Genomic DNA, 14,386 nt, shown 5'->3' on the forward strand with positions numbered 1-14,386 from the left:
AGGCGTTGCTGAGGGAACAGTTTAGGGAAGAAATCTTAGTTATGGATCATGCTGCAACCTCCAGTTCTCTCTGCTGAGTGAGGTGGGTTTAAGCCAGTTCAGTCATGCCAGTGAAGAATGTGTGTTAGAGGGGGATTTTGACCCCTGTTATGGGGGATTTGACCCCTCCCTGTTATTGCTGTGAAAGATTTCCAGCTGGGAGTGACCAAAAATGTCTGCCTTAGGAGGAGGAAGATTGAAGGCTGGTTAGGCTACTGAGGAGGTGATTCATTATTTGCAGCCCAGATCTAAAGAGAAAGGAAAAAATGCTTATGAGTGTCCCTGATTCCAACTTAGTTGCTGGAATGAACAAATAACTGGAATCCTAGAAAACAATGAGCAGTCAGCATTGACCTGCCATGGCAAGACACAGCCAGGCAGCTTACTAATGCCTTTCTGTGATAGCTGAGACTCCTGCTGTACCAGAGTGGGTGAGGGCTGATATTGGTTTGTGATACAGGTTTTGCTGCTGCCTTGCAAACTGCTTTTGGGATCAGTTGAGATGGAAGCCCTGGAAGGAAGGGGGAGGCTGCTTCAGCACTGGAAGAAGGCACCCATCAGTGTGGAAATGTCTTCACCTGGGCTGGCAGGAGAAGGTGAGTGAAAGGCTTGGCTGGTGGGACAGAAAGTGTGCTGTGAAATGCAGCAGATGGCACTGGCAGGAGAGAGGGAGGTGCAAGGCTGCTTTGGAATCAAAATTATCCATAGAAATTAAAGCAGCAGTCAGAGAGAGGGGACACAAGACTCTGTCTCAGAAAGAAATGAGAATCTGTGCAGATTCAGAATCTGGGCACAATTCAGTTGCACAACCAAATTGTGCAGCTGGTGTGAATCACTGTGGTCAGGGAGCGGATCCCGACTGGGATGTCTGTTCAGGATTGTCAGCTGGGAGCTGATCCCCTCCTGGAAGTGGGACTTGGGCTTGTGAGGCTCAGGCCTGGGCTCTGCCAGGATCTCCTGGAAAACAGGGACACTGCTGGAGGTGGGAGTTGAAATCATAGAATCACTAAATCATAGAAAAAAAAAATATCCTGAGCTGGAAGGGACCCATCAGGATCATCGAGTCCAACTCCTGGCCCTGCACAGGGGACCCCCAGAACTCCATCGTGTGCCTGAGAGTAGTGTGGCATGGCCCTTGGCAGGGTGGGCACCATGATCCCAGGGGTCTTTTCCAACCTCATTGATTGTGACCCCGGGCTCAGCTGCCCTGGGGCTGGGCAGGGCTGCACGTGCTGTCTCCCGGCCTTTTAGGCCTTTCCTGGCAACTTTTACTCCAAATCCCGCCACTTTCAGCTAAACCCTTTCACGTTTCTTCTTGTCTCCGTGTTGGTTTGCACTCCCCGCCCCGGTAGAGCCACACTCCTGTGTCCCGGTGTCCCCCGCGTGGGGTGTTGCCCCCTATGTCTGGTGTCATTCGTGTTGTCAGGGTGTCCCCCCGTCCAGTGTTCCCCATGTCGGGGTGTCCCCCGTGTCCGGATGTCCAGTGTCCCTCCCGGTGTCCCCCGTGTCCTGCCCGGTGTCGTCCCCCGTGTCCTGGTGTCCCCTGTGTCCGGATGTCCAGCGTTCCCCCCCGTGTCCCGGTGTCCCTGCCGGTGTCCCCCGCCGTGTCCCGTGTGCCCCCATGTCCGGTGTCCCGGTGTCCCTGCCGGTGTCCCCCGCCGTGTCCCGTGTCCCCCCATGTCTGGTGTCCCGGTGTCCCTGCCGGTGTCCCCCGCCGTGTCCCCCCATGTCCGGTGTCCCGGTGTCCGATGGCGGCGGCCCGGTGGGACCCACGTGGAGCCCCGTGCGGCGCATGCGCGGTGCGGCGGCCGCCGCTGTGACCGGGCTCACGTAGCGCGCGGGGCGCCCCGCCCCGGGGGGCGCGGCCTGGGGGGGGCGTGCCCGGCGAGCCCATAAAAGGCGCGGCGGGGAGGTCGCGCGCTCAGTGTGAGAAGCCCCCGGGCAGGACGCGGAGCTCCCGCAGCGGCGCCGCCCCCGCCCCGCCGCCCCCCGCGCTCAGGTGAGGCCTGCCCGCCCCCGCCGCGCCGTGGGCGGGTGGGGTGGGTCACTGAGGGCAGCGCCGCGGGTCCGGCCGCTGCGCGGGCGGGCGTGGGTGGGTGGGGGCGATACGTGGCAGAGCCCCGCCGCCGCCCCCCGCCCCCGCGGCGAGGGGTCCCGGCGCTCCCGGCCCCGTGCTCCCGGCCCTTACGTAACGGGACCGGCAGCCTCCGGAGGGGGGCGGGAGGGCGCCGCCGCGCCGGCTTCCCCGCGCCTGGCAGACTAAACACAGCCGCCGCCTCCTCCTTCTCCGCGTCCTCCCCCGCCCGCTCCCCGGGCGCCCTCGGGCCGAGCACCCCCGGCTCGGCTCCGCCGCCCTCCGCGGCCCCCTCGGTCCGTGCGGCCCCAGGCGCGGGGAGCGCTCTGCCCGCATGGACGGGTGGGAGCTCGGCCCGAGCGCTGCGTGCGGGGATTGCACCGCGAGGGACGAGGCTGCTCCGCGTTTGCCTCCCCGCTGCTTCCCAGCCGCTCGCTTTGTGTGGAATTGCGCGCCCACCTTTGCCGGCAGCCCTTGCCCTTCAGTGTGTGTGTGTTTTGGTGGGATCTAACCCTGACCGGGAGGAGAAAACTCCCGACGTGGAGTCTTTGAGCGCTGCTGGTGAATAGAATAAAGAAAATAAAGATGTCACATGCACTTATTCCGGTTTACCTGAAAAGTAAGGATCCTTCAGGATTGCAGACACCAGCATTCGGTTTCACTTTGGTTTTTCTGCTGACTTCAGTAAGAGGAGAATGCAGAGTGCTTTAAGTGTTCACCTGCCTGTGATAAGTGAAGGTTCAGCGCTCAAGGGTTTAGTGAATGAAAGAAGCCATTGGTTACAAGAATAAATAAATGCAGCTTCCCATAAAGCCAGGGGCTGTTGGCTGAGTGTGCCGACAGTGCTCTGCCAGGGGCGGAAAGTCAAGGTAATGAGTTCCTGGTCTGTCTGGGAAGCAGAGGCCTCCTGTTGGGTCAGAGATGTTCTCTGCCCTACTGCTCTACCCTTGGACCATTGCTGGATCCGTTTTAATGCCTTAAACCACACTGCCAAGCATTTCATTTGACCTGGAGTACTCTGCACTGCTCCTTAGGTATGTGCTGACACAACCAGGACTGATTCACTTTCTTCTCTCTTTTTTTTCTTCCCCGAGCCAGCTCTCTGACCTGTAAAGGTTTAAATGTTGTTCCATAACAAATAGGTTTAAATTCTGGCGTTTAAAGCTGTGATTTCAGGGCTTGCACATAGATTGGAAAATTCCCAGTGCAGTTTGACAAACGGAAATGACAGGTAGTGAGTTAACTCTGGAAGGAGTGAGGATAAATAGAGGTTTATGGGAGGAAAACTCTGCCTCCATGCTGAGATTGATAGACTTCAGCTGTCAGATCATTGGGATTGTCCTGCTTTCTTTGCAATCACTCTTAATATCCGAAAACATTATATCTCTGTAGATGCTCTGCCAGTCCTTGAGCAGAAGGGTAAACAGAAGGATAACCTCCTGCTTGTTGTGTCTAGTAAGATAAGTGCTCTGTTCCATCCCCAGTGTTCATTGCCTTGGCTTGGGAAGTTAAAACAAGTGGCCTCTGAGGGCTGTGTCCGTTCTGTCTTAGGCTGGAAGAAACCAAGGGAAAACTTACTGCAGTTCCCTGGGTACAAACACATGTGCTCTGTGTACTCAGACTCACAAATGTTGTCTTCAACTTCACATCACCTACTTGATGCTAAAATTGATTCTCATCTCTTATGAGATATTATTTATATAGATCAGATTCTGTTGCAACTCTGTCATTAAAAGAAGCCTGAAACACGCCCTGTTCTTTTGGTAGCTGCAATTACAGAAAATCTTTCTTCTCTCACTGCTTGAATCTTAATTTTAAACCAGCTTTGGACGTGCTAGAGGACTTGGGAACTGGATCCTGATGTTTCTGTCGTGTGAGACCATTAAGCAATGGTGACAGCTAAATGTTCTTAGTCCTTATTCTGGGAATTTCTTTCCTTTGCAGTAGTATTTCCAGGCACAGCATGTGATGAGACTGTAACTTGGGTTGTCCTTGAGACAGGAGAGGTTTTGGGCAGTGAGCAGCTATCACTTCCAGTGCCATCCTCTCCATTTCCCACAAACTCAGCTCAGTTTAACTGTCTGGCTTTTTTTCCCTATTATTTTTTATATGCTATGGGATACAGTAAGGATTGTGAGAGTGGACCAGCGTTTAAATCAAAAGTCGAGAACCCCGATGACACAGTTTTGGCCTTGACTTCATTTGGAGCAGGCCACTAATTCCTTACCTAAATAAAGAAGCTGGTTTGGAACGAAGTTAGAATTATTCTGGGATAGCTCTATGTTGAAGTACACCCTCAGCTTCCATTTTTTTTATCCCGTTTTCTGGATCCTGGTAAGCACCTGGGAGCTCGGAGTTGGCAATGAGGAGACTTGTCTAACGAGCATCTCCACTCTTGGGGCACTGATGGGTGACCTTGGTCCCAGTGAGGTCATGTCACTGCAGTTAGTCTGCACTTTTCCTTCTGCTGGCACGTCTCAACCTGTAGGGCTGAGCTGAACTCTCCAAGGGAGTCCTCCAAACCCCACCTCTCTAAGTTTCCTGAGTTGAAAAGGTGTTTGTTGGGTGTCCCTGCTGTCTGGGGAATCCTGTGCTGTGCTTGGCAGTGCCATTCCTCTACTTGCTGCTTCCTTTTACTTGGATCCACATGTTTGGTTGCTCTTTACTATTTTTTCCCATTCCTGTGGAGGTTTTTTTTGTGCTTTGCCACGTTTAGTGAATGCACTTCTGGGAAGTGGGGAAGCTCCTGTGTTCAAAGCTGTCAGCTGGACTCCCACTTCCCTCTGTGGGTAGTGATTCCCTCCTCTCCAAGGTTCTCAATTGCCAGCTTTGTGTTTGCTGAGGAGGAGAGTGAGACTGACAGGAATAATGGAGAGAGGATTTTCATCTTGTTTTACTTCATGTCACCGACAGGAAGAAATTAAACCTACTTATTTGGCAGCTTGTGCTGCGTCCAAGAGATTTCCAGCATTTATCTTAACCAAGCTTTATTTTCTTTGATTTGGGAACCTGGGGCTGATCCTGCAGTAGTTGGAAAGCTCTGCTACTTAGCAACTGCTCTTAGGGCAGCGTGAGCTTGGCTGGCCCTGCCTCAGCCTCCCTGTCCAACTCTGGATTCCGTCTGGGAGGGAAGGAATCTTGGGTGGCTGAAAGCTATTACGGGAGTGCAAACGACAGGAAATGTGGGAAAGGAAGGAAAAATTCAAGCTGGGGGTGACCTCTGGATGTCATCTAGCCTAACCTGTTCCAAGTTGGGTGAGCCTGGGGGGTCTGGTGAGGCTGCACGTGGGCTCATCCCGTTTCCTTTTGAAATTCTTCCAGGAATTGGAAATCCAGTTTCTCTGGGTAGCCCCTTCTAGTGCTGAAGTGGGACACACTTTGTGTTTCTGCCACCTTGGAATTCCCCTTGTTGCAGTTTGAGCCTGTTGACAGTCGCTCCTTCTGCTGTGTGCCTGTGGAGATACAAGGTGGGAAGAGGGTTGCAACAGCATTTGGAGGAGCCTGGTGTTGGAGCAGGCTAAAAAGCAGCTGGAGAAGAGGAAAAACAAGGTCACTGAGAGCAGTATATGGAGAGGAAACATTGTTTTCATCACCTTTTTGGTGGTTTTGTTTGCTTGTTTTGTTTCTTCAGAAGAGTTTTCTATTGATTAATAGTAAAAAAAGTAAACTTTCTAAAGCTTTCCTTGTGTTTTTCACTGAGTGCAGTAAACAAATAGCTGAGTGAATTCCCAGCACTGATAAGGTTGGCAAATATTTCTGGTGCAGTGGAGCTGTTTGTGCTTTGTCATTGATTCACAGATGTATTGGCTCGAGTGCTGAATGAGGAGGCACTTGGCTTTCTGCAGGGGGAAGTACAAATGGGGTGTGGTTTTAGGAGGTTTAGGTGGTTTTAGCAGGTACCTACCAGTGGCTTTATTAGCTGTGTTTGCAGTAGCCTGCTGTGGCTGTGGAGGGGCTGAGCCAGGAGGAGGAGGAGGAGGTGAGGAATGCTGCTGTGGACAGCAGGGCTGCTTTAGAGCCTTGCTGATGCTCAGGGGCCTGGCTCAACTGGGGGAAAAGTGGGACTCCAGGCTTCCCTCTCCAGATATTCACAGCTTGCTTTCTGCCAGGGATTGTGCAGGAATGCTTCAGCCCTTCAGCTGTGGTCCTGCAGGTTTCAGCTGCTTTACAGGAGTTGGAGGTCGTGCTGCTTTTCCTGGCTCGAGTTTCCCCTTGTTCCCGTCTGTGCCAGTGAAACTGTGCTCGTCCTGTCCAAGAAGCAGCTCACAGAGTAAATCTAAACCCCAGGGCTGCTCCTTTTGGAGTGCTGGAGGTGGAAAGGAAAGGAGGGAGCTGCTCCCAGACCCTCAGGTGCAGTACAAGAGGAGATCCATGCTCTGGAGCCAGTTCCCTGTCAATATCCCACTTTTGGGTGGGATGGTTTTGCTTTGGGTGCAGCTTTTGGACTTTGCTGATGTTGTTTGCACCTTCCTTGTGTGAATGGCACACCTGGGTTTATGTTGTTTGCTCTCAGTTCTGTCAGCTCAGTCAAAACCGTGTTTCTTTCTTCCCTAAATAGGCCAAACCACTTTGTAGCTGGGCTTGTTGCTTTTTCCTTTTTTTGCTTTTTTTTCTCCTTCTCCATCAGTTGTCTGGCTGTTGGAAGAGTTGTAAAGCAGCTCCTGTTAGTCCCTGCAGTCTGTTCATTTTTCTGAGCAGATACAGTACGTGAGAGTTCAGGCTTTTGTTTGGAAAAAAAGTAAACCTTGTGAATTCCACGACAGCATAATTACTGCTGAAGTATGCATGAGCCAGGCAATCCTGGGCTGCTGAAGGGATCAGGAGCCTGAAAGGCTGAGAGCTTGGCAGCTGGCCCTGGGAGAAAGCACTGCCATGGGCTTTTCCAGGATCCAGGGACAGAGCAGCCTTTTGTGTCAGGTGTGGAGCTGTTCTCGTGGTGGCAGCCAAGGAGCGGGAGTGTGCCCGTCACTCCCCCTCTGAACTGCTCGTGGAGGGTTTTCATTTAGACCTGTTCCACTGGCATCTTTCTGACTGAGAAATGGAAACTTTGGGCTTTTTTCATGGAGTGGATGAACTTGATAATGTGCGTTTTAACTCAGTGTTACGGGTTCTGTCAGTGGTTGATCTTGGGTTTTTCGGTGCTTTTTGCAAAGCGGCTCCATCTGCAGTGGGACTTCAATGTCAAAAAGAAGAGTCTCTGAGCTGTTCTTCTCTTCCCACAGGAGACAAAGGTATAAGAAAGTCAGCAGAAGGGTATGAGTCCTCTGAGAGCTGCTCCAGCCTGTCAGGATTCTGCACTAGTGGCAGCCCCACTGTCTCTTCTCGAGGTGGATTCAACTCTCTGGTGAACAGGGATGTTTTACCTGTTTTTCTTTTGTTCCTGTCACAGATCTGTGGTGAGGTGACAGCTGTTGAGCAATGGCCTTCAACAAGGTTTGGTGTGCCCTAGCCCTTGGATTTCTGCTGCCTTTTTCTTGTGCCCACACGGACTTCTTCACTTCCATTGGTGAGACATCCTTTGCTGTACATGCTGTGTAGCCAAGAGTTTCCTGACAGCTCTCACCGCTGATTCTGCTGTGTGTTAATCCTCCAGGGCTTTAATTGGGACAGGACTGAACCCACTTCCTAGTTCTTACCACAGTATTGACTTTCCTTTGAGGAGAAACATTCTCTAAGTCACTCCAGGTAGTCTAATGACCCAGGCTAGGCTTCGTAGTCGTTATTTATTCTTTCAGGTATTGGAATTTAAACAGAATTTTGGTGTGGGCCGTTGCACATGTGTGGAAGCAAGTGGAACAGCTCCATAGTGATGCAGAATATCAGTATTCTCACCCTGGGTTCTGATGGCCTGGGGCACAGCTGAAGGTGGGGACTGCACCAGTTCAGCTGCCTTCTTGCAGGAAATGAAGCAATTATTAATTAATGCCAGGGACCCATTGAAGTCATGGAAGTAATCTTAAAAATAAAGCCCTGGATTAGTCTGTGTATCAGACACGGGTGCTTTGTGTGTTTCTGTAGCTTTCTCTTTATTTGCTCTACATTATGTATGCTTGGATGAAAGATTACTCTGTGGCAACCTACTTCCTTTTCCAAATGAATCCTAAATTAGTTCTAATAATAAATATGTGGTATTACATTAATTTCCATGGCAACGAGCTTGGTCCAGCAGGAGATTTTTCTCCTTCAAAAAAAGCCTTACTCAAGCAGTCCTTCAGGGTTATTTAAGCAAATGCAGAAGGACTTTGGGGAAGGCAGAGCTGTAGAAGGGAAGAAAGTAGAAAAGAGGAAGAATGCCTTTAATTCCCAGAGTTTTTTTGTTTCTCCTCGACTCACCAAACTCATTTGTTTTCTAGGTCACATGACAGACTTAATTAACACAGAAAAAGATCTGGTGGTGTCACTGAAGGATTACATCAAGGCAGAGGAAAGCAAGCTGGAGCAGATCAAAAAGTAAGCAGTTTGTTTCATAACACTGATGGTTCATAGTTGGAGTCCACCCTTGTGCAAAAAGTGCTTCCCGAGGCTGATTAAGTTTGTGGAATTTCTCCTCTGAGGCAAAGCCCAAAGCAGCAGGTTTTGCTGGGTGTTTGTGGGGTTGTGCAGCTCCCACAGGATGGAATCTGATCGACCCCCTTTCTGTACAACACTGTCACTGCAGGGCTCCTGCCTGCTCCTAATTCCCAAGGGGATGGAGTCCTCGGAATGGCAGTTTGCTTAGTGGAAACTAAAACCCAAGATACATCAGGTGTAACTCACTAAAAAGTGTTGGGGTGGCCACTGAATTGCCCACTGCAAGGGCACAGGTTGTCTCTACAGATTTACTCTGTTTAGATTTAAAAATAAAATAAAGCAAAACAAAACTCCTTTACTGCTTTTAAAAATAACAAGGGGCCTGAGCATTGCCATTATTGTGGTCCTCACACCTATAGGGCTGAGCAACAGAGCCCAACATGCCAGATTTTATCCCAGCTGGGAAAAAAACCCCATCACTGAACAGGATGCTTTCCTGGCTGTCAGAAATGTGTGTAAATCTGCCTGGAGGATGTTGAAACAGTTTTAGATAGATAGGTGGATTTTATTTGATTGTGTATTACCTTCTGGTGTTCTACCAACCAGGAAGAAAGGTACTTCTGTCAGATTGGGTTTATATATGTCACTTAAAGTACAGAGTTGGAATTGCTGACAGGTTTGGAATGTTAGAAGTATGTTCTTTACAGCTACAAATTAGCATGGGAATGTGCCAATTGGACATCCAAAAGTGTGTAAATGCAGCTTATTGTCCTGAGTGTTGCAGCTCTGTTTTTATGATTTCAGAGGAACTGTCAGGTCAGAGAAGTTTTATCTCTGTCACAGAGATAAAAGACCCTGGAAAAAATGCCAGCATTGTTTGTTGGGCTCTGTCCTCGGGCTGAAGGATGTGGGGAGCTGGTGTTCACTTCAACTCCCAGACAGCTGGTAATTCCCTGGAATGTGGAGGGTGGCTCAGGCCTCCTGTGGGGCCTTTTATCAAACAGAAACCACTTGAAAGAGATCCTGCAAACCTAATTCAGGCAAAGCAGGTTCTGGAACACGCTGGTGTACAGAGTTCCCTCCAGGCTGCAGACTTTTGTGTTTGCCTTCTGTTGGAGCTGGGTTTTGTCTGTGGGGTGTGGTTTTTTAACATGAATTTACCCTGATTTCAGGGCATTGTTACATCCTCATGTTGTAGAATCTGCATTGTTGTGAAAGCTGTGCCTGTTTGGGAGCACGTTGGGGTTGGGAATGGCACTTAGAGAGGATTGTGGAGATGGAGAAGCAGCACCAGGAATGGGATCTGGGCTCCTTGTCCTTTCTTAAGCTTTCAGCTTTGTGGTGGGACAAGTAAGGAGCTTATTACAGATGTAAGAGTGTGTGTGTGAACATAAAATAACTTGAGACAAGCGTGGAACTGCCTTTTATAAACTTAAGGGGGAGGAAAAAACAGCCATTTAAAAATAAAAGATTGCAAATGGGGGTAAAGCTTTGTTTTTGATTAGTCCTGCATGACCAGCTCATAATGGAAGTGCTGGCACAGTGCTTTTGGGGCTTGTAGGAAGGAGTTCCTTCAGGCAGGATCCCAACAAAGACAGCAAGAGCAGCACAAGGTTTGAGCTGCAGCTGAGGAAGAAGATTAAAAAAAAGGGGAAAAAAAAAAGCAAATAGCCCTTTCTGTTCCTTCTAGGAGACTCTCTATATAGATAATGTAAATGCTTGCAGTTTCTGTTGGGTTTTTTATTAAGGAAGACACTTGAGTAGCTTGAAATCAGTTCTCCAGAGCATCAGCAGACTTGTGCAAGACTTTAATGAATGTGTGTTTTCGTTATAGATGGGCAGAGAAATTGGATCAGCTGACAGCCACTGCCACAAAAGACCCAGAGGGGTTTTTGGGACATCCTGTAAATGCCTTCAAGTTGATGAAGAGGCTCAACACAGAGTGGGGTGAATTGGAGAGCCTGGTCCTGAAGGACATGTCAGATGGTGAGTGTACCTGCAGGAAAAAACCAGGATCAGGTGCTAAATGCAGTACCTTGGCTGTGTCCTTCCCATGGCAGGGTTTGAATGGGGTTTGTGAGGCTGCTTTTGAGACTGAGCACTTGTGGAACCAGCCTGAATTAGTGTGGTAAACACTCTGCTGGCTCTTTGCTTCAGCAAGAGTAGAAGCTCTTTAGCAAGGAACAGGACATGAAACAGTTGGCTGTGAAAGACACTTAGCAAAAGGAAGCCAGCATGGTTATATTTGACCTGTGAGCCTCTCTCAACAGCTAATACCAGGTGGAGGTTTGTAGTAAAGAACAGCAGAGCTTTTAAAAAGACCCAGGATTCGTCTCTAGTCAGGATTCAGCACATTCCAATTCCCTGTTGCTGTGAGAGGGACTGAGTGTGCCAACTGAAAAGGCTCTGCACCTGCCAGCCACAAATCTGCACTGGTGTGTCTTAAGCCCTTCTTCTGAATGAGGAGCTGGGAAAAAGAAACTCCACTTTTTGTTATAAGGAGAAAGGAAAATACTGGGGGAAGTGCAGTGCAGTAAAAGAAAGGCAGAACGGGAGGGAAAGGATATTGTGTTTTTTTCCATGAAGTAATAGTGTTACGAGTTCTGAATAGTAAAAAAGGACTACCAGAGTGTGGCAAAAATCACAGATTTGCCCAGTTCACTATTTTTTGGATGGTTTTGCCAGCTGAGTGTTGCATACTGTGCTTGGGCTGGTTTTGGTCATGCTGTTTAGATTCTGCTGGTGGACATTAAGATGGATTTAATCAGCATCATGTTGGCACTGCTTGTGCCTCTGGAACTTGGGGCAAAAGAGGGGAAGAGTTCCTTGAGAGAATATTTTTTACTTTATAGAACCTGCTGGTCTCCTGTCCAACAAACACCCCCCTCGTGCTGCTACAAAAGCCCCGAAGTGTTTCTTTGTGACTGTTCCTTTGCTTTCTTTAATTAAAAAAACCCACCCAATGCTAAGTGTGCAGCACGTGCCATGAGTTCAGTTCAGAGCTGTGTGAAGGTGGATCTTTAATGCCTGGAGTTTACAGAATTCCCAGGACAAAGCCAAGGGTTTCCCTGTCTTTCCCAGGCTTTATCTCCAACATGACTATCCAGCGGCAGTTCTTCCCCAATGATGAGGATCAGACTGGTGCAGCCAAAGCCCTTCTGAGGCTCCAGGACACGTATAATCTGGACACAGACACCCTCTCCAGAGGGAATCTGCCAGGTAAGAGCCATCCATGTTATTTGCAGCAGTCACTGTGAACTTCAAATGTCCTGTTCATAAATCATTTCCTCTGTTCCACCTCGCTCAGCTCCTCAGTGTGAAGGTAACAACAGGAAAAGGTTTGAGTGGCTAAAACTTAGGAAAAAAATTCTTTTTAGTTGAAATCTGTGTCTTTCTTCTAGCAATGGTAAGATAGTTTGGTGTTAATAACTTTTAATAAAAAATCAAGAGCAATAAAAATCTTGCCTGGGTGAGGGTTTTCCTTCTGTCGCACTGGCAGATATTATTGCACAACTTAATGCATTTTAACAAACCAGTTCTTCATTATCATTTTCCCTCTCAGGGATAAGATGGACCCTTCAGATTGGGAAGTTTCCCTGGGCTTAAACTTCACAGAGTGTCTAAACTGAAAAGCAAAAGGCAGTGCATACACAGGTTTGAGCTCGTGTGGCGTTACCTGAGCTGACCTTTAATAGATTTATAGGCAGGAGAGGACAGGCTTCTCTCTTGTCAGAAAACTCTTTTGCTGATAAATCTTCCTTGTTTCCTCTGTTCAAAAATAGTGCTGTGCCAACTGGCAAAAAGTCAGCTCTGTGCAATCCATCTGTGTTTTTGCAAGTGCTCATTGTGGTCAGATGCCTAATAAAATTAAGGGTAATTGGCTCTGTATGTTATGATGTATAACCTTGCTTTTGGGTTTGGTTCAAGATCATCTCAAGGACCTACAGATGCCTTCTAATACAATAAGCAACTCGTTACTGTTTCCTTAAAACAGCACAAAAACACAAGGGGAAGGTTTTGCTTCTTTTGAAGCAATGAGCTGTCCTGACTGTGTGTGATGAAGTGTAATGGCAGAACCTGGAAGTTCTGGAGTATAAACGAGAATGGGTTGGACTCTGGAGAGCTCCAGAGGGGAATATCCCATGTGGTCACTTGTTTGTGTTCCTTGTTTTCCTTCCCAGGGCCAGTTTGGGTCAGAGCCTCAGCTCCTGCCATGTTGCCAAATCTTGGTGTGCTCTGAGGGTTTGCAGCTTCAGGCTCAGACAACTGCAGTCACTGCCCATCCCAGCACAAGGTGTTCAGTGAGCAAAGCTGTGCTGGGGGAATACTGCATTTCATGGGATGTCCCTTCAGCAGAGCAGCTTCCCTCTTTGAGGGCTGCAGAGCTGCTGGTAGAAATGTATTAAGATGTAATCAGGAGTGTAATTTTAGCTGGAAAACTGGCAGGTCCTCTTTCCTTCTTACAAGATTGAATTTGGTTTTTCGTTGAGCCTGTATTTCCAGAGGCAAAAATAGGAATCTGTAATTTGCTTACAAGTGGTTTAATCTTTCAGAGGTCGCTTAAAATGTTTCTAAAAATGACTGACTTCAAAAAAATCCCGAGCAGCTGGGAATTTACTGCCTGATGTTTTCCTTTTCCTCCCCCTCCAAGTTGTCCCTAACAAGCTGTTCTTCAGGAACCTTTTGAAAGTGATAATGTGACGTGTTTGAAAACAGATTTCTGAAACTTCCTATTTCGCTCACTGTCGCTCAGAGTGGTCGGGGGTTTTGGGGAAGGTTTGTTTTGTTTTTCACTAATGGTAGAGACATTCAGCTCGTTGCTGGCATTCTGGGAATGAAAAACTGCATCCCTGTGTTCTGCCAGGGATTTACAGCCTTCATCTGAGTCTTCACCAAGTGGCAAGCACAGAAGGGAGCTGTTGGAGAACCGAAATTAAACCGCTGTGAGAACGGGAAATGAAGGACGTCGCTGCGAAGGCTGGGCTGGAACCCTGTGTAAATTCTGCTTTTGTGTTAAATCCAGGTGTGAAGCACAAATCCTTCCTGACAGCTGAGGATTGCTTTGAGCTGGGGAAGATTGCCTACACGGAAGCTGACTACTACCACACGGAGCTCTGGATGGAGCAAGCTCTGAAGCAGCTGGATGAGGGAGAAGTGTCCTCTGCAGACAAAGTCTACATCCTGGACTACCTGAGCTATGCTGTGTATCAGCAGGGGGACCTGGGCAAGGCCATGGCACTCACCAAACGCCTCCTGGAGCTGGGTATGGGCGAGGGACAGCCAGCTGGGTGCTGGGGGAACGCTGGCAGTGCATTGTCCTGGGCAGTGTGCTCTGGGCAGTGTGCTCCTGCCTGTGCTCTGGGCAGTGTGCTCTGGGCTCAGACGTGCCTTTGTCAAACGTATTGTGAGTTTTCAGATGGACAGTCAGGCTCAGCTACCACCTCAGGAGTGTTGGGGTTAAGGATTGTTCCTTCTGCCTCCCAGCACTGTTGGCTTCTAACCCCTTACCCATCTTAGTCATTATTTCCTGAAACTTACCTCTCTCCCTGTATTTTACTTGCCTGGGCTGAGATTACTTCCCATTTAAGTACAGGCAAAACCAAACTGAGTGAAACTGAAACTAGAGTAGTGATAGCAAAATCTCTGTAGATTATTTAAATGCAAATGAAGCATGCTGGAGATGAAAAGCTTGGAAAAACAAGAAATACAGGATACAAGACAGCGAGATAAGAGACTGTTCTGTGAAATATGAAAGTATTTATT

At 48.7% G+C, this 14,386-nt stretch overlaps 1 protein-coding gene across 5 annotated transcripts in view; it reads left to right on the forward strand.

Moving 5' to 3' along the window:
- Nucleotides 1-14,386, forward strand: part of P4HA1 (prolyl 4-hydroxylase subunit alpha 1) — a 31,744-nt gene that overhangs the window by 689 nt on the left and 16,669 nt on the right. For 4 of the 5 annotated variants that reach the window (XM_032694712.1, XM_032694715.1, XM_032694716.1 and 1 more), the window contains exons 2-7: nucleotides 500-635; nucleotides 7,503-7,619; nucleotides 8,467-8,563; nucleotides 10,458-10,609; nucleotides 11,705-11,842; nucleotides 13,647-13,886. In XM_032694712.1, coding sequence (XP_032550603.1) covers nucleotides 7,532-7,619; nucleotides 8,467-8,563; nucleotides 10,458-10,609; nucleotides 11,705-11,842; nucleotides 13,647-13,886 — 715 coding nt within the window. In that variant the 5' untranslated portion in view covers nucleotides 500-635; nucleotides 7,503-7,531. Of the gene's footprint in view, nucleotides 1-499; nucleotides 636-1,962; nucleotides 2,039-7,502; nucleotides 7,620-8,466; nucleotides 8,564-10,457; nucleotides 10,610-11,704; nucleotides 11,843-13,646; nucleotides 13,887-14,386 lie in introns of those variants that run through there. The other variant, XM_032694713.1, reaches the window with a different exon arrangement.

The sequence above is a fragment of the Chiroxiphia lanceolata genome, chromosome 8, assembly GCF_009829145.1.
Source record: "Chiroxiphia lanceolata isolate bChiLan1 chromosome 8, bChiLan1.pri, whole genome shotgun sequence".
Classification (NCBI taxonomy): domain Eukaryota; kingdom Metazoa; phylum Chordata; class Aves; order Passeriformes; family Pipridae; genus Chiroxiphia; species Chiroxiphia lanceolata.